The following is a 21662-nucleotide window of genomic DNA, read 5'->3' on the forward strand; positions in this document are numbered from 1 at the left end:
CCTTTCCATCCTCCAAGCCCCCTTTTTTTAATTGCTGCTTGATCTTAATGAGGTGTGGCTGATGGTGATAAATGGAAAGCCCGGCGGCCTCCACGTCCAACATCCAAGCCACGTTCATCTGAGTTCCCATCACCCTCCATCCCTGCATCCCCCTCCCCGGGAGGCCCCGGGACTGCAGACATCTGTTCCTCAATTGTCTGGTAATAAACACTTCTACAAAGCATATGTGAAAGGATTATTACCCTCAGGAGCCAAGTGCCTTTCAAACTGAAACAGCTGAAACAAATAAACATTAACAACAAAACAGAGAGAGAGCTAAGAAGAATCCCCACCAAACAAATGTCACAACAGACATCCCTCAGGCTGCTCCAGATTCCAGGGTTTGGTCCTTGCACCATTCCCTCCTCCAGTGGGAGATATTATTGCTTGGATTGGCAATCCTGGTGCTTTCCCAAGCTGAGGAAATGCTGGTTACTAGTGAAGGCTGAGGGATGAACTGGACTCTTCTGGTAATTTTTATACCTCAACACCTCCCACAAAAAGCAATTAAGGGAAGCCAGACATGTATCCCGCTCCACTTTGGAATCTGCAAGCAGGTGTAGCCAGGAAAATCCATTCCCAGGATTCCACCTCCTTTTCCAAAGATTCACTCCTTGCTTCCTGCTTGTCGTTAAATCCTGGTAATTAATCTGGGCCTTGGTGGGCCTCGGCTGTGCTGGTGGAAATCAGGGGCCCACCTCCCAAAACCTCACTTCCCACCTCTGGTTTGCTGCTCTGAATGAATTCAAAGGGAAGGGAAGCTTGGAAAACCATCTGTAAGTATTTCCCTTTGGCTGTAAATTCTAATTTCTCTAAACAAATGTTGGTCATAGGGGGGATGAGGGGTTTAATTTACAGTCCCCCTCCCCCCAAAAACCTGTTGAACCTGTGTCTTCCAAAGGATCTGGAGCTGAGCCCGAGCTCAGCTTGCAAATAAAAAAAAGGATCCAAAAAAAAGGCTTTATAAGCAGCAAATTTACCCCTTTATAAGCAGCAAATTGAGTTATAAGAAGAACCAACCCCATTTCTGAATAAAATATTGATCACTTTGAATTCAAAGCAGACTCATCTGAGGCACGGACAGGGTGAAGGATGATGGAGGCAGCTCCTAAAGAATCCCCCCCCTCAGGGCAGCAAAAGGCAAATAAAACAAGTGAAAACTTCCCCATCTTTGCAGGAATTCCACCTGTAAATTCATTAAAAAACTGAGAAATGGAAGAAATGTCACAGTGGTCACTCCTTGAAGAGCATCTCACCCCCTACCTGTCTTTTCCCCCAGTAAAACAGCTGAAAACTATAAATTCCACAGCAGCAAATTCCATTTATGGGGCATTTCTTCAGTTAAGAAGAGGCTGAGGTTGAAGTGAAATCTGCTTGTGGAATTCTCCACGTCATTTATGGCCATAAACAGAGTGCACCATGGACACAAACAACTCGTGGCAGGTGGCAAAGAAACTTTCACCTGGTCAGTAATCAACGACACAGGGCAGGAAATCCCACCTGGCATCAGAGCTCGGTTCCAAAAAGGGCTCCAAACCATCGGCCGAGAAGCTGAATCGATGATGATTTCCTTTTTTCCCAACACATCTGCACACCAACAACTTCCCTGCCTCACAAGTGGCACCGTCCCCACGGAGAGAAGGGTAATTCTGGAAGGTTAATTCTACTCATCCTGATTGTTTGCACCTGCAGGAGTAGGTGGAAATAAACCCTGACTTACCTGAGGAGGGGGTGGAAGATGACGGTGATGTTCCTGGCTCCCGGTTTGCAGACAAACTTGGATCCGCCACCTTCAATTAAGTTATCATCTGGTCCTCCTGGAAAATAACATCAAACAGGTTGGCTAACAGAGCTCAGCAGCCCTTCCTTTCTTTTTCAGGAGAGCGAGGGATAATTAAAGGCTTAGCGAGCGATAATTAACCGTGAATTAAAGGCTCCTTTCCTGATGAAAGATCAGTAATTAAGGTGAAGATAACGCTCCCCCTGCCCTCCTCTGGCTCACAGAAAGCACTGCTGAAAGCAGAGGGGATGACACAGGTGGGGCTCATATATTTTTATCCATTATTTCCAGTTCCAAAAGGAGTGGAAGTGCTGCAGGAAGTGCAGGTCCTGCATCTTGTGGAATAAAAACATCAACCTGTTGTACCCAAAGCAAAGGAACTTCCAGAGGCAGCTCCCAGCACCAAAGGATGTTAAATTTGGATACTGAGAGAGAAGAGAGAGGGGAGGGGAAATACCAACTTCCAGAAACCTTTGAATGTCCTGAGAGCACCAAAGTCCAGCAGTTCATCAGAGAACCCCTCAGATTGGGTCACGGTCCTTTCTCATCAGCACAGATCATCACATGCTGCCCCCATCCCACAAACAGCCCCACCAGCTGTGGGTTTGGGCAGAAAACCTTCAAGAACCCCCAAAAAACCAAACTTGGGCAACGTTTATTTATCCTAAAAATTACGAAGCCCTTTCCGTTTTTTTTCCCATGAACTCTTCCTTGAGGATGGATCATCATAAATTCAGGAGCTCATCACGTTACTGGGGCAGCTTCAGAGGCAGGGAGGTGACAAAGTCCTTGAAATCAAAGCTCCCCCAGCAGGTTGTGGGAGTCTCTGACCCTGACAGAAGGAAATCTCCAAACTGGGAAGGGTGAGAGAGGGACAGAAAGTGCCTCCAACCTTTCCAAAGGAAGTTTATCTGCCTTAGGACATTACCTGCAATGAATCCACCAACAAATAAGCCCTTTGGTGACTGAATTTCTTTGATTTATTTGCCCCTCTTGTAGCAACCTGACAGCAAAACCCAAGGATTGAGCAGGTCATAGCACCAGATCCTAAAAGGTCCCTGCAGGTCAGGAGTGTTTCTCACAGGAATTCCCATTCCAGGAGCATTTTCTACGAGAATTCCCAGCCCAGGAGTAGATTTCAGATGCTGTTTGGGTGAGATTTGTGGAGTGAGAAATGCAGGGCAATCTGCACTCACAGCACTTCCACAGCTGACTCAGCTCCTCCAGTGCTGGGACGTGGAAGCCTCCTGGTAAATCCTACAGAAACCCAAGGATTCAGGAAGCACAGAGCAGCTGGAGGCAGGGTTCATTCAGCTTTACTGGCTGTATTTAGAAAGAAGCTCTTAAAAAAAAAAAATCCAGGAATTTCCTGAATTGAACTCACACGATGTGACAGTTTAAAAAAAAAATAAAAGAAAGAAGAGGTGTGAGTTCAAAGGAAAGAAGATGATTCATTTCCCCTGTTAATGTCAGAGCCTGCAATTTCCAGGGGGATCTGTGTCTTAACAGACTTATCGGAGAATCCATCCAGGCACGAGCTGCTGAGGCAGGAAGGGGGAAATGCAGGCTGAGATGGAGGAAGGGCTGTTACTGTTGTTACACCGAGTCATTAATCGACACTATTGACCGGGCTGAGCTCCAGCAGGAGGGACAAAACAATCCCCCTCATCTGCAAGGCCCTGATCCCAGGGGTTGGAGCAGAGCAGAGGCCAGAATAGGGAGGAAAAAAGGTGATTTCACATCTGGGCAGGGACGCCTCCCACTAGCCCAGGTTGCAGATGAAGGAAGGACGTGAACCTGCTGGAGTGAGACCAGAAAAAAACATGGAGATGCTCCCAGGGCTGGATCCCTCTGCTCTGGAGCCAGGCTGGGAGAGCTGGGAATGTTCACCTGGAGAAGAGAAGGATCCAGGGAGACCTGAGAGCCCCTGGCAGGGCCTAAAGGGGCTTCAGGAGAGCTTCAGGCCCTGCAAGGGGCTCTCAGGTCTCCCTGGATCCTTCTCTTCTCCAGGTGAACATTCCCAGCTCTCCCAGCCTGGCTCCATAAACCACCCATGACACAAACACCAACCCTGTTTTCACTGGACTGATCCCAGCAGGGATTCAATACCATTGGCAAACACTTCTAAACTCTTTTCCTCAGAAGCCAAACATGATTTATCACCTCTAAAATCCCTTTGCTGCATGTCTTGACTCCTCAAACTTCACTGCCTTTGTAGAATCCCAGAATGGGTTGGGTTGGAAGGGACCTTAAAGCCCATCCAGTCCCACTCCCTGCCACGAGCAGGGACACCTCCCACTATCCCAGGTGCTCAGAGCTCCATCCAACCTGGCCTTGGACACATCCAGGGATGGGACATCCTTTTTCCAGCTGTCCTGAGGGAGCTGCTTTAGCAGAGCCCCCGGGCTGTGCAATCCAGGCTGGAATTAAGGGCTGGAATCACTGGGGTGTCCTGGCACTCGCTGTCCTGCACCACCAGAACTCAGCAGGGAGCAGGGAAAGGATGGGAAAGGATCTCTGCTCCTCTTCTAGAGGCATCCAGTGGATTATTTGAGGCAGATTATCCTGTCTTATTTCCCATAGGGATGTTCCTTGTGCTCTCCATCCCCAGGCAGTGACTGGGCTGCCCTCAACACCCCCTGCCATGGGAAGGAGGGAGCTGAGATGCACCAGATAAAAAAAAAACCCACCTGTTATCAAGACAGACAAGAATAAACTCCAGCCAACACCTGATTACCTCCTTGCTGGAGGGGAGAAGCAGCTCAGCAGAGGTTTCTGACAGAGGAAAGGTTGCATTTCTTCTCTGCTGCTCTTAATCACCCCGCTCTCCTTTTAATCATCACAGCTGGGAATTTGTGAGATCAGAACCCTCAGGAGTGAGGGAGTGATGGTTGAAAACACACAGGCAGCCACCCACCTGTTCCCAGAATCAGCAGGGATCAGGGATGGAACTCCAAAGGCCCCAGGGTCGATGGGAATGAGGTGGTTAAGCACTTGTAAAGCACCGGCTGTCAGACCCCGGGCAGGAAAAGGAGCTGGGAGATGATGAACTGTCTGCAAGGGGCACATCAGCCTGTTCCCAGCTCCCAGGGTGTCCATCAGCTGTCACCAGCACTGATCTCAGCACGGGAGACACCAACAGTGCCACGGCCAGGAACAGCAGCACCCCAAAATCCACGGGGGTTCTGTGCCTCGATCCCTTCGGTCCTTTTGGAAACACTTTCCTTATTTAACAGAGAAGTAGGGTGGGAATTAAGACAAAAAGGGACAAAAAGCACCAAGTTGATCTTGGAGGTTATAAAGTTCAGCACATTTCATTTCAACAGTGCCTCCTGAAGCGATGAAGTCTCAGCCTTTCTCCCAAAAGCAGCGTTTGGGGTGACGGAGCCCAGCACGGGGTGCAGAGAAGGATCCAACCTAAAAGCTTTCCCTGGAAAATCACAAATGTTGTGTGGAAATGAAGGCAGAGCTCCTGGCTGGTTCCCAGTTCGCCTGGTGGAGCAGAGGGGTTGTTGTGGTGAGGGACTGGGAGAGGGTGTGGAAGTCCAGAGCTTCCCAAATAAACCCAACCCCTGTTGGGCTTTGGGGCTGTGTCAGTCACCAAAACGACCTAAAAACCCAAGCTGAAGTCACAGGATCACAGGATGGTTTGGGTTGGAAGGCACCTTAAAAATCCATCTCATTCCACACCCCTGCCACGGGCAGGGACATTTCCCACTATCCCAGGTGGCTCCAAGCCCTGTCCAACCTGGCCTGGGACACTCCCAGGGATGAAGTCAAGCCAAGTCAAGTCTGATGGCTGGACCTTCACAAACCTCTTACAGGTGTAAAACTGGGAAAGGAGGAGTGGAAAGGGATTGGGATAAAATGCTCCCAGGATTGGAGCTCTGGAGCCAGGCTGGGACAGCTGGGAATGTTCATCCTGGAGAAGAGAAGGCTCCAGGGAGACCTGAGAGCCCCTTGCAGGGCCTAAAGGGGCTCCAGGAGAGCTGGAGAGGGACTGGGGACAAGGGATGGAGGGACAGGACACAGGGAATGGCTTCCCAGTGCCAGAGGGAAGGAAGAGATGGGATATTGGGAAGGGTGGGGAGGGGCTGGACTGGATTTCCCAGAGAAGCTGTGGCTGCCCCTGGATCCCTGGGAGTGTCCAAGGCCAGGCTGGAGCACCCTGGGATAGTGGGAGATGTCCCTGCCCGTGGCAGGGGCTGGAATCAGATGATCTTTAAGTTCCCTTCCCACCCAAACCATTCCCTGATCCTGAGTGGGAGCTCAGCCTGTGCTCAGGTTTGCAGATCCCGCTTTGCTTCAAACTCCACCCCGGGAAAACTGAACTCCCAAAGCAGGAGAGGCAGAGCTGGACTCAAGTCCTTGGGTCTGACGTGACCTCTCTGACCTTGATCAGGTTCCTGAGCTCCAATTTCCCAAAAGGGGGATTGAAACTCCAACTTTCCCAGCCGGCAAAGCTTTTTGGGAAACGCCGGGGACAAAACCCCACCCAACATTTTATCCTCCTTGCTTTTTAAAATCACCTTTGGACTTCAGCTTTCCCCTGAACACAGAACACGTGTCCCAATGTTCCAAGGACCAGATTCCTGCCCAGACAGCTTTCCCAACATCTCTCCCCTTGCTGTGCCCCATCCCAGGGCCGCTCTGGATGCTGACACATCGTCACTCCTCCCTTCCCACCTCTTCTGAGATCCACCACCATCTGCATTTTAAAGCAGCTGCTCTGTTTAAGGTTTCACACCCTGATTTATGGGTTGCTCACACTCCATCTGCCTCCAAGAGCCGCAGCGAGCCGGGGTTTTCGTGGTGAGGGGTTGGGGTTCAACCCCGCTCTCCTCCATCATCCCCTCGCTGTGGCAGCCACACCTGCAAAAAAACCTCCTTGCAGCTACCAGGAACTGTTTCAAATGCCTATTTCTCCTCTTTTCCTGCTTTTTTTTAATCCCCCCCAGGCCACAGGACTGGGCAGCAGCCCCTCTGATTAATGGATTTGTCAACTTGTGTATTTACCGTTCTGTGGTTCCCCTCAAACCGCCACCTACAGACAGGAGCTCTCCCAGGGCTGGAGTCCTTATCCAGAGCCAGGAAAAAAAGCTGGAGCTAATGAATTCTGTGATTTACTTACAGGCTGGATTCACTTCTCAGCTGTTCTGTTCCCCTCTTTATCTTATCTCCTGCAGCACCAAGTGGCTCCTACCTGCATTTTTTTATATCCCTGACGTGTTTTAATGGCAGAAGATAAAAAAAACCCAACATAGTGAGCAAAAAAAAAAAACAACCCCAGGGGAAATAAAGTAAGGTATTTCATGACGTGGTGTCATCTGTTGGTTTATATTTTTATGAGCTGTTTAACTCTGAAACCTCCCGTGTTTCGCTTTCCTTTTTTAGTACTTAAAAGTTTAGGGCCGTTTTGGACAAAGGAATTGGTGGAATCGTGGAATGAGAGGATGGTTTGGGTTCAAGGGGCATGGAAGATCATCTAATTCCACCCCCTGCCATGGGCAGGGACACTTCCCACTCTCCCAGGTTGATCCAACCTGGCCTTGGACACTCCCAGGGATCCAGGGGCAGCCACAGCTTCTCTGGCAAATCCAGTCCAGCCCCTCCCCCCGCTCCCAGCCAGAAATTCCTTCCCAATCTCCCATCTAAATGACACTGGGAAGCCATTCCCTGTGTCCTGTCCCTCCAGCCCTTGTCCCCAGTCCCTCTCCAGCTCTCCTGGAGCCCCTTCAGGCCCTGCAAGGGGCTCTAAAGATCTCCCACCTCAGGCTCTGAGGGCCTCCCCACCCTCACAGGGAAGAATTTCCTCCCAATATCCCATCTAAACCCATCTCTGATCAGTTTAAAGCCATTCCTCCTCATCCTGTCCCTCCAGCCCTTGTCCAAATTCCCTCTCCAGCTCTCCAAAGTCCACAGGGAGTTCCAGCAGGACACACCTGGGGGGAGTTGGGGGGCAAAGGAGGATGGACAAAGCTGCACCTTCACTCCCCTGTTCCTGGGATGGGACAGCTTTGCCAAAGCCCCTCTGATGGGCCTGGTAGGGGAAACACTGAGCTAAAAACTGTCAGACATTGTGCTGATTCCCAAAGCAGCAGCTACAGAGCCAGGGTGTCAGAGTCAGGAGGGATTTGACATCACAAACTCCAGGGAAGACCAACCAGTCCTTTCCCTGTGTTTCTCTGGCCCTTTCCATCCACGGGAAATTTAACATTTCCCCTAAAAAAACCCACAACCAAGAGCTCCCATCGGGCTTGGGTTTTACACAAAAAGGCTTAACTGATTTAATTGTTTCTTATTTTTAATTGTTGTTCCTGCTGTGCAGGTGTCAAGGATAGGAAAACTGGAGCAGGTTTCCCAGAGAAGCTGTGGATGCCCCTGGATCCCTGGGAGTGTCCAAGGCCAGGTTGGAGCAACCTGGGATAGTGGAAAGTGTCCCTGCCCATGGGACTAAAAGAACTGGATATTCTTTTAGTTCCCTTCCACCCTAAACCATTCTACTGTTCCATGAAAAGCTCAAAAAGCTGGAAAAAAATGTTCAAATATTAAAAATTTTCTTATCTTAAATTTCACTTAAAACCTTCAACACTTGTGGGCTGAACGAGCCAAGACTTGAACGTTTCAGCTTCATCAGAAAAAGGGTTAATTTGGGGATTTCTGCTGATCCAGCAGCTTCCACCAACAGGAACCACCCACATCTTGCAATACTCGATGCTATAATTTGAAAATTAAAAGAAATAAGTGGGGTTTTTTTGTTCAGTTACAAGAATCGGGGGCACAGCCTGGCATGGAGCAACGAGGAAAGGTAAAATAACAATAACAATAATAATAATAATAATAATAATAATAATTCAGTTTGGCATCAAGCAGCTCACTTTTAAAAGAAGGGAGAGGGGGAATGGCACAAACCAAAGCCATTCCTCCACCTCAGAGCGACGTTCCCAGCTCTCCAAGCTGTGCTGATTGGGCATCCAGGAATGATGGGATCATGGAATCACTGGAAGGGACCCACATGGGTAAATCCAACTGCTGGCCCTGCACAGGATCACGTCACATCCAACCCCAAAAAACCCATAAAAACCCCACCAGCTGGAATGTTAAGAGGAATCCATTTCCCAGAAGGATTCTGCCACGTCCTCCCTGGAATAATCACGGATAAAGGGGGGCAAAATATCCCCCTGGGAACAAATGACAACTTTCCAAGGCATCAGAGGAGTTGCTACCAGTTACCACTTAACTCAAAGTCCGCTGGGAAAGCGGAGAAAAGCACCTGGAAAAATAAAAAAAGTGTGGCCAAAATAATAATAATAATAAAAAAATCCATTATTCTTAAAATAACGGGCTCCAGGAGCACAAATCCTACTTTTGACACACTTAACACACCTCAAACCAGAGCTCTGAGCAAACCTCTCCTATTTTTACGTCTCTTTTCCCCCACTGAACATCCTTGCAAAGACAACCAAAAAACTTCATTTCATGAGATGAGACTCCTCTTTTTTTTCTCTTTCCCCCCAGAGGCAGAAAATTCCATTCGGATGCCCCAGACTTTGAGTTCCTTCAGTGGTAACAAAATGGCTCGATTGGCTAAAAAATAACCTTATTTTCAGCTGCTCTCAGGGTGGAGCAGACCCCACCATCCCTAAAATTCTGTGTTTTCCAGGTAAACCACTGGAAAAGGGATTTTAGCAAAAATAAGAACATCCCTTTTCAGACAGGAGCCTAAAACTTGTATATTAAATAGGGTTTGTACAGGAAATTCCTGGTTTGGAATTCAATTCCTTCTTTTAGGAGTTCAATTCCTTCTTTTAGGAGTTCAATTCCTTCTTTTAGGAGTTCAATCCCCTCTTTTTGGGAGCAGGGAGAGAAGTGCTCTGCTTGTGCCACCCAAAGGATCCTTCCTCACCTTCAGCCTGGCAAACTCTCCCAAAATCCAAACAAACTTTGGATTTCTGCAGCTTTTCCAGTGTCTGAACAGACAGAAGTGGAGAAATGTTAAGAGAGAGGAGTGGAAAAAATGGACAATTGTTTTTGTTCCTACATTTATAATCATATAAATGAAGGCCATGTCCTCCTCCCTGCTGATAAATCAAAATATTCTGCCTCTCCTCTGACTGGTTATTCTTAAGGAATTGGTTTTAATGAGCAAAATCAGGTTTTTTTATCAGCAAAAATCAGTTGATTTATCTGAAGCATCCACTTTTTACCGCCTCAAGGTTTTCAGCCCCTTCCTTAAAACCGTTTACAAGCTGGAAATATTTACTCCCTGCCTGCAACTGCATATATTTAATTATTGATGAAACCTTCAGCTCCCTTAATTTAGAGCCAGCAGGGTGGTTGAATTTAATTTCTTGGAGGGCACCAAAGGCACTCGTGGAAATGGCACCGGAGAGGAGGTGAAACAGCTGAAGATCCTTTGTGGGGGGTAGAGCAGGGGGGATCCAAACATTTCCTTTCCAAAAGCACCACTGAGCAAAATAAAAAAATCCTTCTGCCTTCAAGGAGAAGCCACACCCAAAAAAGCAGCTCCTTTTTGTTGTTTTTTTTTTACCTCCACTCCCCCCTCACTGCACTGAAACTAAACTGTGGATTTGGGGGTTTAATCCTGAAGGATTTTGTCATTTTTTTAAGACTTCCAGAACGCTCCAGCACCAACAAAAAGTACCTGGGGGGTTGGAACTGGATGATCTTTCGGGTCATTTCAACACCAACTGAAAAGCTGAAGGATGTCAGATAAGGACAAAAAGCTGGACAGGTTTTGCAGGGTCATCAATTCACCCTTCAGCTCCTCTCCACAACCTCCTGTAGGGAGCTCTACCCCAGTTTCTTGCCTTCATTCTTCTGACCTCCCTTCTCTACTGGTTTAAAAACCATCTCCCAGATTTCCAGTGTAAATTTCTCGCTGGCCAGCTCCTTCCCACCTGTGGCAACGCCACTTTTTCAGTCAACAGCTGTTTTTGCCACTTCTGTGGGGAATTCCATCACCAGTGGCCATCACCACAAGGAATGACAGGAATTTCAGCATCTCCCTAAACCAACCCAGTGAGGAAGGAAGAGTCCTGGAGGGCAGTGAAAGACATGAGGTGACAAACTGCCAGTGAAACACCAACATCCCTGGAGAACAACATCTGACACAGCTCGTACTCCATCTGCACAACGCGGCCCCTCCCAGAGCTGGAGACTTCCAGGGAAGGACAATCCGGCTCCTCAGCCAGCAGGAACCACTCCCAAAAATCAGCTGCCACTAAAAACACCTCAAGGAACAGCCAAGAAGTGCTCCTGGTTTGAAAACAGGGCGAGTTTGGCACCAGCAAACCCCGCAGGGAAAGCCAAGGACTGGTGTGGAGGGAGCAGCTCCTCCATCCCCCCAGCAGCTCCATGTGGCAGATGCTTCAAAAAGCTCTTGGCTCACCCCAAGGGGACATTCCCACTCGGAATATTTTCTATCTGAAGCCACCTCACACGTGTTTGCCACGTGTTTGAAGCGCTTGACATCAGCCCTGGACTGGTGTTACTGGTGTTACTGGTCACAGGGCAGTCCTTGGACAACGTGGATGTCCCGCCAGGGAAACCAGAGGGATGTATCCATTCCTTCTCCTTGGCTTTATTTCATCCATTTCAACAGAAAGAGGGGGGGAAAAAAGGAACTTTTAAAAGTAATTTATCCCTCCTGTTGTGTTAGAAAATAAAGAGCCACGTGCTGAAGCAGAGCTGCCTTTGCTGGAAGTCAATCCCATGGTTGCCTATCCAAGACAGGAGATAAATCATCTGAAGGCAGGAATGAGCACCACATGGACTTGAGAAGTCAGACCCCTGGGTTTCAAACTTTCCTGAAGTGCTCAGAGAGTTTTCAAGTCTCCTCCAACACGGGATCAATCACAGAATATCCTGAGCTGGAAGGGACCCACCGGGATCAGCCGGTCCAACCAACAATCCCACCCTGTCCCTCGGAGCGTTGTCCAAACACCCCTGGAGCTCTGGCAGCCCTGGGTGATTCAAAATGGGTATTTTTGTACATCACTGCCTTCCCTGAAGGTGGAAATCACCTGGGATAATCCCAGCACATCCACGAGCCTCGGAGGGATCAACAAAAACCAGCCCTTTTGGAGTTCTTACTCAGCCTTTCAGCAGAGGAGCTGGTGCAGAGAGCAGATTATGGGATGTCTGCGCTCCTGAACCTCAGGAAAACACACAGAGATCCTCCATCTCCCACCTGGGAGATGTTTCAGTGTGTGCAATCCCAGATTTCCCTCAGGTGGTGCAATTGCTGCAGGGTTCAGGATCCAATTCCCGACCCGAGGCTCGGAGCCAAAGTCCTTCACTTCCCAAAAGGAAAACAAACAGCTGAGAGGGGCACCAAAGATCACCTCCCCCTGCTCCCACGGCATTTCCAAGGAGGAAAAGCAAGGCAAGGATTGGAAATTCCCAGGCAAGGGTAGAGGAGCAGCAGCCCTGAGGATTTCATCCATGAAATGATGGGAGAGACAGAGAACTGGAGTAAAAAAATGAGGCTGGGAAAGACTTTTAAAATCACTCAGCCCAACTGCTTTTATATATGTATATGTATAAGCCCTGCCATAAGCAGGGAATATTAAGAAGTTCGTGCCATTCTTTACACGAATTTAATTTTAATTTAAAATTATCCTATTTATAAATAGGTTAAAAGCACTGCAGAAATCTTGCAGTGAAAGAAAGAAGGTGCCTCCTACAACCTATCCCGAAGAACAGCTGAAGTGATGTGTCTGCTGTTGCATTTACAGGCTTTTTAAACTGGCAAAATCCCCCAAAATTCCCAGAGAATCCACTGGCAGAGGGTGCAGATGATGGAAAACTTACCCATCCCACGGCCTGTTCCCCTCCTGGATCCCAGGCAATCCCACAGTCCAGTCATATTGAACTGTTCCTCCAAACCCCTATATTTATATATACACACATATTTATATATATATATATATATATATCTGCACACATCATTCCTTTTACCCCCTAATTAAATCCAGCACGTTAAAAAACCATAACAAGGTGTTGATTAATTTGCTGATTGGATTTAAATGCATCCTGGCTGCGTCAATGCCCCTCCCTCCAGCTCTCCAGAATAACCTTCAGCTCCCTGAAATAAGGGCCAGGGAGGGGGTGTCATCACTTCCTTCTCCTTTTCCATATGCAGATGGGACAATTATCCCCTCATCCATCAGAATTTAAACCAGCAGGGGAGTCGTTTTGAGGAGCTGAAGGCACAAACCTGACCCAACCCCGGGGAAGGTCGTTCCACAAGTTAAAAAATCAGAGATCCCAGCAAAGATTTGCCCATCCCGGTCCGTGAATCCAGGTGGGAACGGATAGAAACACCTCACAAAATCATGGAATTGCAGAATAACCCGGCTTGGAAGCACCCACTGCACGGACAGCCCAAAAATCCCATGGGAAGCAGGACACACCAAAACAATCATGGAATCAGAAAATGGGTTTGGTTGGGAGGGACCTTCAAGACCATCTCATTCCATTCCCTTCCACCATCCCAGGTTGCTCCAAGCCCTGTCTGACCTGCCCTTGGAAATATTATTATTATTATTATTATTATTATCATCATTATTATCTGGATTTATTATAGTTATTATATATTTATATATACTATATTATATATATTATATATTTATATATAATATATTATATATACTATATTATATATTTATTCTATATATTTATATTTATTATAGTTATTATATATTTATATATAATTATATATTTATATATAAATAAAGATATATTTATACATATTTATTTATAATAATAATAATAATAAATCCCATTATTTCTCAGAGCATGAGGATCCTGAAGGGATCAGGAAGAAGCAAAACTTTTGCCCTTTTCCTTTCAGAGTTCACAGGATCAAAAAGCCACCAAGTAAAAAACGAGATGTCCAACACTTCAAAAACAGGAGGGGGGCAAAAAATTAGAATTAACCACGTAAAACCCAGAGTGTTTTCCTTACAAGTTGCTGTCACAAGAGCTGTGAATTAATGATGGGCGGATAAAGGACCAGACTCAAACCCTGCAGGTCAGAAACCCACCCTAAAGCCCTTTCTGTGCTCCATGAAATTCAAATGGGCCCCATAAACCCAACTCCCCTCCTTTGCAGCAATAAAGGGAGGCCACCAATAAATTGGCTTCTTCCCCCAAACACCTCTTTCTGTTGGTTTTTTTTTTGGTGTTTTTTTTTGCAGCTCTGGAGCTGTCAGAGGGGGCTGGGAAATGATTGAAGACCATCACTTAAAAAAAAAACAACCAAAAAAACCCATTAAAAAATCGAGCAGGAAAAAGAAATAAAAATGAAATTTCTGACTGCCCCAAGTGCTATTTTTTTTTTTTTTTTATCCTCCAGGCAATATCTGCCAGCCCTTCCCAAAGACCACAGACCCCTAATCTTTCTGCTCTGGGCCATATGTGCCCATTCTCAGCAGGAATAAATTTGTTAACGAGGCTGCAGCGGCAGCTGGCGCCGACTCCTGCCAGTCTGCACCGACATCTTGAGGCTTCCTTTAACAAGGGGGAGGGGAAAAATAAAAAGAGAGAGAGAATATGTTTTGGAAGAGCAGTTAATTGGAGAAAATATTTTAAATTAATAAGACACCAGGAATTCTGGCAAGGCCGAGCTCCGGGATCGTCCCGGGGGTCCCGAACGCTTTAAACATTCGGCGTGACCATCTGTCATCTGCACAGAGCAACCAGCAGAGCCCTTCTCAGACAGAAGCTGGCACCCACAGCCCCTCTGCTGCCAGCAGACATCAAAGCTGAGGGCTCTGGAAGAGGATTCTCCGTGGAGGGGGGGTCCAACCCGGGAAGGGGAGGGAAAACGGCGCCCAAAAAAATCCCTGGTAGCTCAGCGGCTTGGGCGGCGCGTGGGTGCCTCGTGGAGGGAAGGGTGAAGGAAGGGGGACTTGGTCAGAGCTCCCGAGGTGCTGGGTCACCCAGGAGAGGTAAAAAAAATCAGCTGAATGCTCCGAAGTTTAGTGGTGAAGATTTCCGAGGTTATGATCCGTCGGAATGGGAGCGGTTTGGGTTGGAAGGGACAGGGACACCTCCCACTGTCCCAGGTTGTTCTGACCTGGCCTTAGGACATTTCCAGGGGTGGAGCAGCCACAGCTTCTCTGGGCAGCTGAACCAAATTTCTTAAATGATGCATTTAATGAAGAGTTATAATAAAAGTGCACAGTGATGAAGAAAACACCGGGGTGGAGAGGGTGGGAATTGGTAACGTGGCTGTGCAGGGTTAATGGATTAAAGGGATAACAAAGCGGTGACTTCTGCTGAAAGAACAACTCCTGGACTGCAAAGAGGTCACCAACCAAAATCCACAAGGACGAGTTAAGGAGATATCCCTACTTATTTTTTTTTTTTTTTTAATCAGAACTGCACAGAAGTTAAACGTGAAAAAAACCAGATGCTGATGAAACCAGAGATGGAAGTTGCTACCAATGGGATGCTCTGCACAGGGAATATCACTGGATCCTGCACATTCCAATGCATTCAGCTACCAATAATATCTGCCAGGAGGCAGAGACTGTGTGAGTTGCAATCTCAGAAGACAAAATTCAAGTGTGTCCATCAATCACAGAAGGTCCTGGGGCCACCCACACCAGGAGCCATAAAGGCAAACACGATCCAAAGCTATTTCCAGCAAGGCCAGCAGAGGAACTCCATGAATATTTAAGGCAGTAGCGAGACACCATCTGGAATGAGAACTCCAAATGAGAAGAAACAAGAGACAGAAAGGCTGTGGAGACGCCAGGAGAAACATCAGCACATCTCACAGGGAAGAAGTGATTAATGGCATTAAAAGATCCGGGGGAGTAAACACAGGAGAGGGGAAGAAATCATTCTGAGCTTGTGTTAAAACATTCAAACAATGTGGCCACGGTAAATCCAGGTGGGATATCGAAGGAACATCCATAAATGTCAAAGCAAAGTCCTGGGTTGTTTTTTTTCAGAGAGAGGGCAAAGCAAAAGTGTTGATAAAAGTGTTCCTGTACTTGAGTGGTTCAGTGACTGAGCAACCCAAGTGGCCTCTCAAGTGCTGTCTTCTTGTATTTAGAGATGATTAATGGACACCCCAAACAGTCTCCATCCTGCAGACCTTTCCTACATCTCTCAACCTTCTCCGACAGCCACTGGGACACCTCAGCTCTAACTCACAGCTATTGACAGGGGCCTGAGGAATAACAGCCTTTTTAATGAAGTCATTAAAAAATTATCAATCTCCAGGAGTCGAGATATTCAGCAGAACACCTCGTGTAGTGACAAAACACGTGGGATCCCTCTGGATTTCACCACAGAACTGAATTTAAGGCGAGACCAGAGGGGTGCAGAGCAGAAAGGACGAGCCTGGGAACCAAAGTGCTTGGCAGGATAGGTGGGGTGCTCAGAACAACACAGACCCAGCCACTCCCAATGATTTTTTTGTTGTTGTTGTTGTTTTGTGCCACCTGATACATCTTCTCAACCGGCTCGTTTCTTACAGAACAGGCTTTAAAACAAATGTCAAACTCTATTTATTTTTTTTTAATTATTTCCCTTCCACAGAGACTTGCATTTTCTCGCCCCTAATCTGCCTTCTGGAACTTGGATTTCGACTGAAAGGCACATCGGTAAATTGGCATCCCCCGCCGAGACACAGAAGAGCTTTGAGTCGCTGAATAAAGACGTCGAGAGGCAGTGACAGGTATCTCTCTGAAAGCCCCTTTTGAAAACCCCTTTCTATAAATACTATTTATTTGGCTAAAACACCTGATCAGCGCAGCACTTCTGTAATCTCCCCTCCAACCCCCCTTTCGCAAAGTGCTTTGGTCCTCGAGATAAAAGGGGCTACAGAAGCAGCAGCAGCATCTGAAGAAGCAGTTTGCACGTTCCTGTCAAAAGCCTTTGTGTCCTCCCCCACCCCCCACCCCGCCCACCCAAAAGCCGGGTCTAATTCCACGGCAATCGGGGTTTTATTTATTTTGAAATCTTTCTTCCTGAGCTTTCCGGCTCATCCACTTGGGAGAAATCTCCCGAGCAACGCAAATTCCTCGTAAAAAAAACAACCCATTAGGTGCGTTTATGAGGACCTGTTGATGGAGATTTTATCGGGGGACACAAAGAACTCCCTTCCCCCCCTCTGTTTTTTATTTACAGCATCCTCTCCGGATGGTTTCTCCCGCGTTTTCAGCATTCCAGCTGCTAAAGGGTTAAGGAGTCCTTCCCAAATGAGATCCCCGCAGGTGCCGGGTGGGTGCAGAAGGGCAGGCACTCGGTTCTAATGAGGGGAAGATGAAGAGGGGGGAGAGCAAAGGAGCCAGCGTGAGGCTTTGATGGGCCCGGCGTTAATGAGATCCGGGCGTTTTAACATTCCCAGAAAGCCGCCCGTCCTTAGGACTGGGAGGATCCTCCCCGTATTCAAAGCGCAACGAGAGGGAAAAGTTTAGGACAAAAGGCGGGCTCGTCAAGGAATCGCTGATATTCCCTCCTTAGAGAGGGGATTTGCAACATAACATTTCCCCAGCCCGGCGCTTGTTTGGTTGGTTGCTCTTTTCGAAAGCTGCTCCCTCAGCAGAGCAGGCACACCAGAAGCGCTGTCCAAGCAAACGCTGCCTCCTTGGAAAAGGAAAAATTGTGGAAAGCTGACTCTCCCCCACATCCCCCACCCACCACACACACACAAACCCTGCAGCCTCGGGTGCATCTGGCACCATCTCACCTCTTTCCCAAAATTCTGAACCCTTTCGAGGTAAGAAGGGCTCAGCAACAGGGATTTTCCTCCTCTAAAATCACGGTGCAGTTTGATTTTCAGATGTGTGGATAAAACCAGGGAAAGCTGTGCTGGGAAGCTCAGCACCACGGGGAGGAGATGTGGCACAAAAGGGCTGAGTTGTGCAGATCCACAAGAACATGGAGTTGTGGAGAGGAGTCTTGATGAGAAGGACTTGGGGGTGTTGGTGGGTGAGAATCTGGAGATGCCCCAGCCCAGACCCCCCTGTGCCCTGGGCTGATCCCACAGTGGGGACAGCAGGACAGGGGGGGATTCTGCCCCTCTGCCCCCTCAGGGGAGACCCCCCTGCAGAGCTGCCCCAGCCCTGGGAACAACATTCCTGAAGGACGTGGAGCTGCTGGAGAGAGTCCAGAGGAGGCCCCAGAGCTGCTCCCAGGGCTGGATCCCTCTGCTCTGGAGCCAGGCTGGGACAGCTGGGAATGTTCATCCTGGAGAAGAGAAGGCTCCAGGGAGAGCTGAGAGCCCCTTGCAGGGCCTAAAGGGGCTCCAGGAGAGCTGGAGAGGGACTGGGGACAAGGCCTGGAGGGACAGGACACAGGGAATGGCTTCCCAGTGCCAGAGGGCAGGGACAGATGGGAGATTGGGAAGGAATTGCTGGCTGGGAGGGTAGGGAGGGGCTGGACTGGATTTCCCAGAGAAGCTGTGGCTGCCCCTGGATCCCTGGGAGTGTCCAAGGCCAGGCTGGAGCAACCTGGGAGAGTGGAAGTGTCCCTGCTCATGTCTGGGACATCCCTTGAGTGTTTCCTCTCTGCTCTGTGAGAGGTCTCATGTTCATACTCCCCAACTTCCCTTTCATCCCTCATTGCCACCAACCCAAAAACCCCAGTTCTTCTCTCCCCTCAGCCACAGCACCACCCAACCAACCAGCCTGACCAATTTACAACCCCTCTGCTCCCCGTTCCTGGCCCATTTCCCTCTTTTTCTCTCCGTTCCAAGGAGCCCTGAGCCGTCTCTCCCCGTGTGTCACCTCACACATCTTCACTCCAGCGACGCTGCAACGCTTGGCCACGGAGCCACGAGGAATCACACACAGATACACAGAGAGAAAAAAGCAACCCTTTCCCAAACCCTGTTGCTTTTTTCCTGCCCTCGCTCCCTTCACATGTAAGATTCACTCTCAGGGATCCACCTTTCTGGAGAATTTAAATCGTCTCCGACGCGCCTGCGGGTGTTTTGATCGTTCCCCCCCTCATAAATATTTATACCCAATTCTCAGCTTTTAACCAGCTCCAGGTATTCAGACTCAGTTCACTTGAAGCTTCCTCGAGTCTTTAACAATGATTTTAAGGGATTTTTTTGTTTTTTCGCTCAGCACAGCACATGGATAATGATTTTTGCTGAGCCCTCCACAGGACCCGTGTCCTGCATGGATTTGCTCCTCTGCTCCCACAGTTATCCCTTGGGAGGGTGACAGGCAGCTTAGAAGACAACAAGAAAGGAACTTTGGTTTCTTGCAGCTAAAAAACGAACAGGATTCAAAAAAACGTTAAAATAAAATGCAGAAAAAGCAGATACTACCAATGATAAATAATTCCTTTTCTTTCTTCCCTTCCTTTCTCCACTTCCTTTCCTTCCTTTTTCCTTTCTTTCCTTCACTTCCTTTCCTTCCTTTTTCCCTTCTTTCCTCCCCTTCCTTTCCTTCCTTTTTACCTTCTTTCCTTCTTTCTTTCCTCCCCTTTTCCTTTCTTTCCTTCTTTCTTTCCTTCCTTTTTCCTTTCTTTCCTTCCTTTCCCCTTTCTTTCCTTCTTTCTTTCCTTCTTTTTTTCCTTTCTTTCCTTCTCTTCCTTTCCTTCCTTTTTCCTTTTTTTCCTTCTCTTCCTTTCCTTTCCTTTCCTTTCCTTTCCTTTCCTTTCCTTTCCTTTCCTTTCCTTTCCTTTCCTTTCCTTTCCTTTCCTTTCCTTTCCTTTCCTTTCCTTTCCTTTCCTTTCCTTTCCTTTCCTTTCCTTTCCTTTCCTTTCCTTTCCTTTCCTTTCCCTTTCCTTTCCTTTCCTTTCCTTTCCTTTCCTTTCCTTTCCTTTCCTTTCCTTTCCTTTCCTTCCTTCCTTTTTCCTTCCTTTCCTTCCTTTCTTCTCCCCTTCTTTCTTCCTTCCCTTCTTTCTTTCTTTCCTTCTTCGTTTCCTTTTTCCTCTCTTTCCTTCTTTCTCAGCATTTGACCACTCCCAAAGTTACAGTTCTTCCTTTGGCAACTGTTCCAACCCCGAGCCAAGGAAACACAACAATCCCCACAGGATGAAGCCACTTTGTGTCTCTCCAAGGCTGGCTCAGCTCCCATCCCACACTTCCCAAAGCTCCTTTGGGAGCTGAGCCAGATTTCACAAATCTGCCCCATCTGATCACCTGCTCTGCCCTCTCCTCCCTTTTCTGGATCTTCTTCTGCCTCCCTCAGGAATTTTCTCCCTCTGACATCTGTTCCACCCCCTTCCTCCCATAACACTCACCCAAACTCCTTGCAGGATGATTTGCTGAATATCAACCTCATCCTGACTGATGTTTTACCTCCTTCCCCAAATCTTCTCCTTCCCAAAACTTCCACCTGCTCCTGATGTTGGGAGCTTTACTGGAAAAAACATCTGGATCCAACAAAACCCACCTGCAGCCTCCCTTCTCCAGGCTGCTCTCCTGCATTATTTACACCCCCTTGACTTCATCCCTTGCCTGAAGCTGAAGGAGGGAATGTTTAGGTGGGATATTGGGAAGGAATTGCTGGCTGGGAGGGGCTGGACTGGAATTCCCAAAGAAGCTGTGGCTGCCCCTGGATCCCTGGGAGTGTCCAGGGCCAGGTTGGATGTTGGAGCAATGGGATGATCTTTATGGCCTCTTCCAACTCCAACCATTCCAGGAGAGTCATTCCTCTCTTCCAGCTTTATTCCACACCCCTGTGCCTCCCATTGACCAATTTTGCCGCAGCCACTTCACATGGACTTTTCCCTGCTCCATTTTCCAATTAAAAATTGGATTTTTTTCTGCGCTGGGGGAAAAAAAAGGCCAAATATAATTTAAATCTCAACTTCTTCCGCCTTCCCTCTCTTTATTTTCCAATTCTTTTTGTTTTCTTCCAACCAGCCTGTCACCCTCCAGAGAAATAAATATTCCCTGGACCACTCTGACCTCTCAATGCTCCGACCAACACCAGCTCTGAGTGCCCCCAAAATTAATCCTGAACTTCCAACACAGGCAGGAATTTATCCTCTCCAGCCCTTCCTGTATCCCACAGCTCCCAAAGAAAAAGCCCCAGCTGCTCCCTGTCCCTCCCACAAACAGCTTAATCCTTCCTTGGCACCAGAACAAGCTGGTGGGGGAAAAAAAACCCGTCATTAACAACTTGCGGTTGGAAGTCGGAAAGAGGCTCTTCCCAACGGGAATCTCCCTTCCCACTGGATTGGAATCACCCTTCCCACTGGATTGGAATCACCCCACTGGACTGGCAGATCAGATTTGCAAAATCTGTGATGGATTGGAGGATTTTAAAAGGGTTATGGATGTTAATGCAGAGAGATATTTTCAAATATAAAGTGAAACTTGGAAGAAAAAGAAAAAAAAAAGAAAAAGGAAAAATTCTACATCTGCAGAGTCAGTTTTAAGCTGAAAAAAATGAGAATTAAAGGATTGGTTCATCAGTAGCCAGGAAAAATGACCAGTTGTTTTGGAGGGAAAATAATAATCGTGGAATGGTTTGGGTGGGAAGGGGCATGAAAGATCATCCAGTGCCACCCCCTGCCACGGGCAGGGACACCTCCCACTGTCCCAGGTTGCTCCAACCTGGCCTTGGACACTCCCAGGGATCCAGGGGCAGCCACAGCTTCTCTGGGAAATTCATTCCAGCCCCTCCCCACCCTCCCAGCCAGCAATTCCTTCCCAAAATCCCACCTAAATGACAGTGGGAAGCCATTCCCTGTGTCCTGTCCCTCCAGGCCTTGTCCCAAATCTCTCTCCAGCTCTTTCCTAACAAAAATAAAAATAAAAATAAAAATAAAAATAAAAATAAAAATAAAAATAAAAATAAAAATAAAAAGTTAGGCCCTTCAGTGGGTGTTTGGA

The 21662-nt window shown here is 47.8% G+C and overlaps 1 protein-coding gene across 1 annotated transcript in view; it reads right to left on the minus strand.

Annotated features, from left to right (window-relative positions):
• The window catches only part of EXOC4 (exocyst complex component 4), a 226159-nt gene that overhangs the window by 87931 nt on the left and 116566 nt on the right, over positions 1-21662 (minus strand). Inside the window, exon 10 of the mRNA XM_050325228.1 lies at positions 1760-1856. Coding sequence (XP_050181185.1) covers positions 1760-1856 — 97 coding nt within the window. The remainder of the gene's footprint in view (positions 1-1759; positions 1857-21662) is intronic.

The sequence above is a fragment of the Myiozetetes cayanensis genome, unplaced genomic scaffold, assembly GCF_022539395.1.
Source record: "Myiozetetes cayanensis isolate MyiCay16 unplaced genomic scaffold, myiCay2020 scf3, whole genome shotgun sequence".
Lineage (NCBI taxonomy): Eukaryota > Metazoa > Chordata > Aves > Passeriformes > Tyrannidae > Myiozetetes > Myiozetetes cayanensis.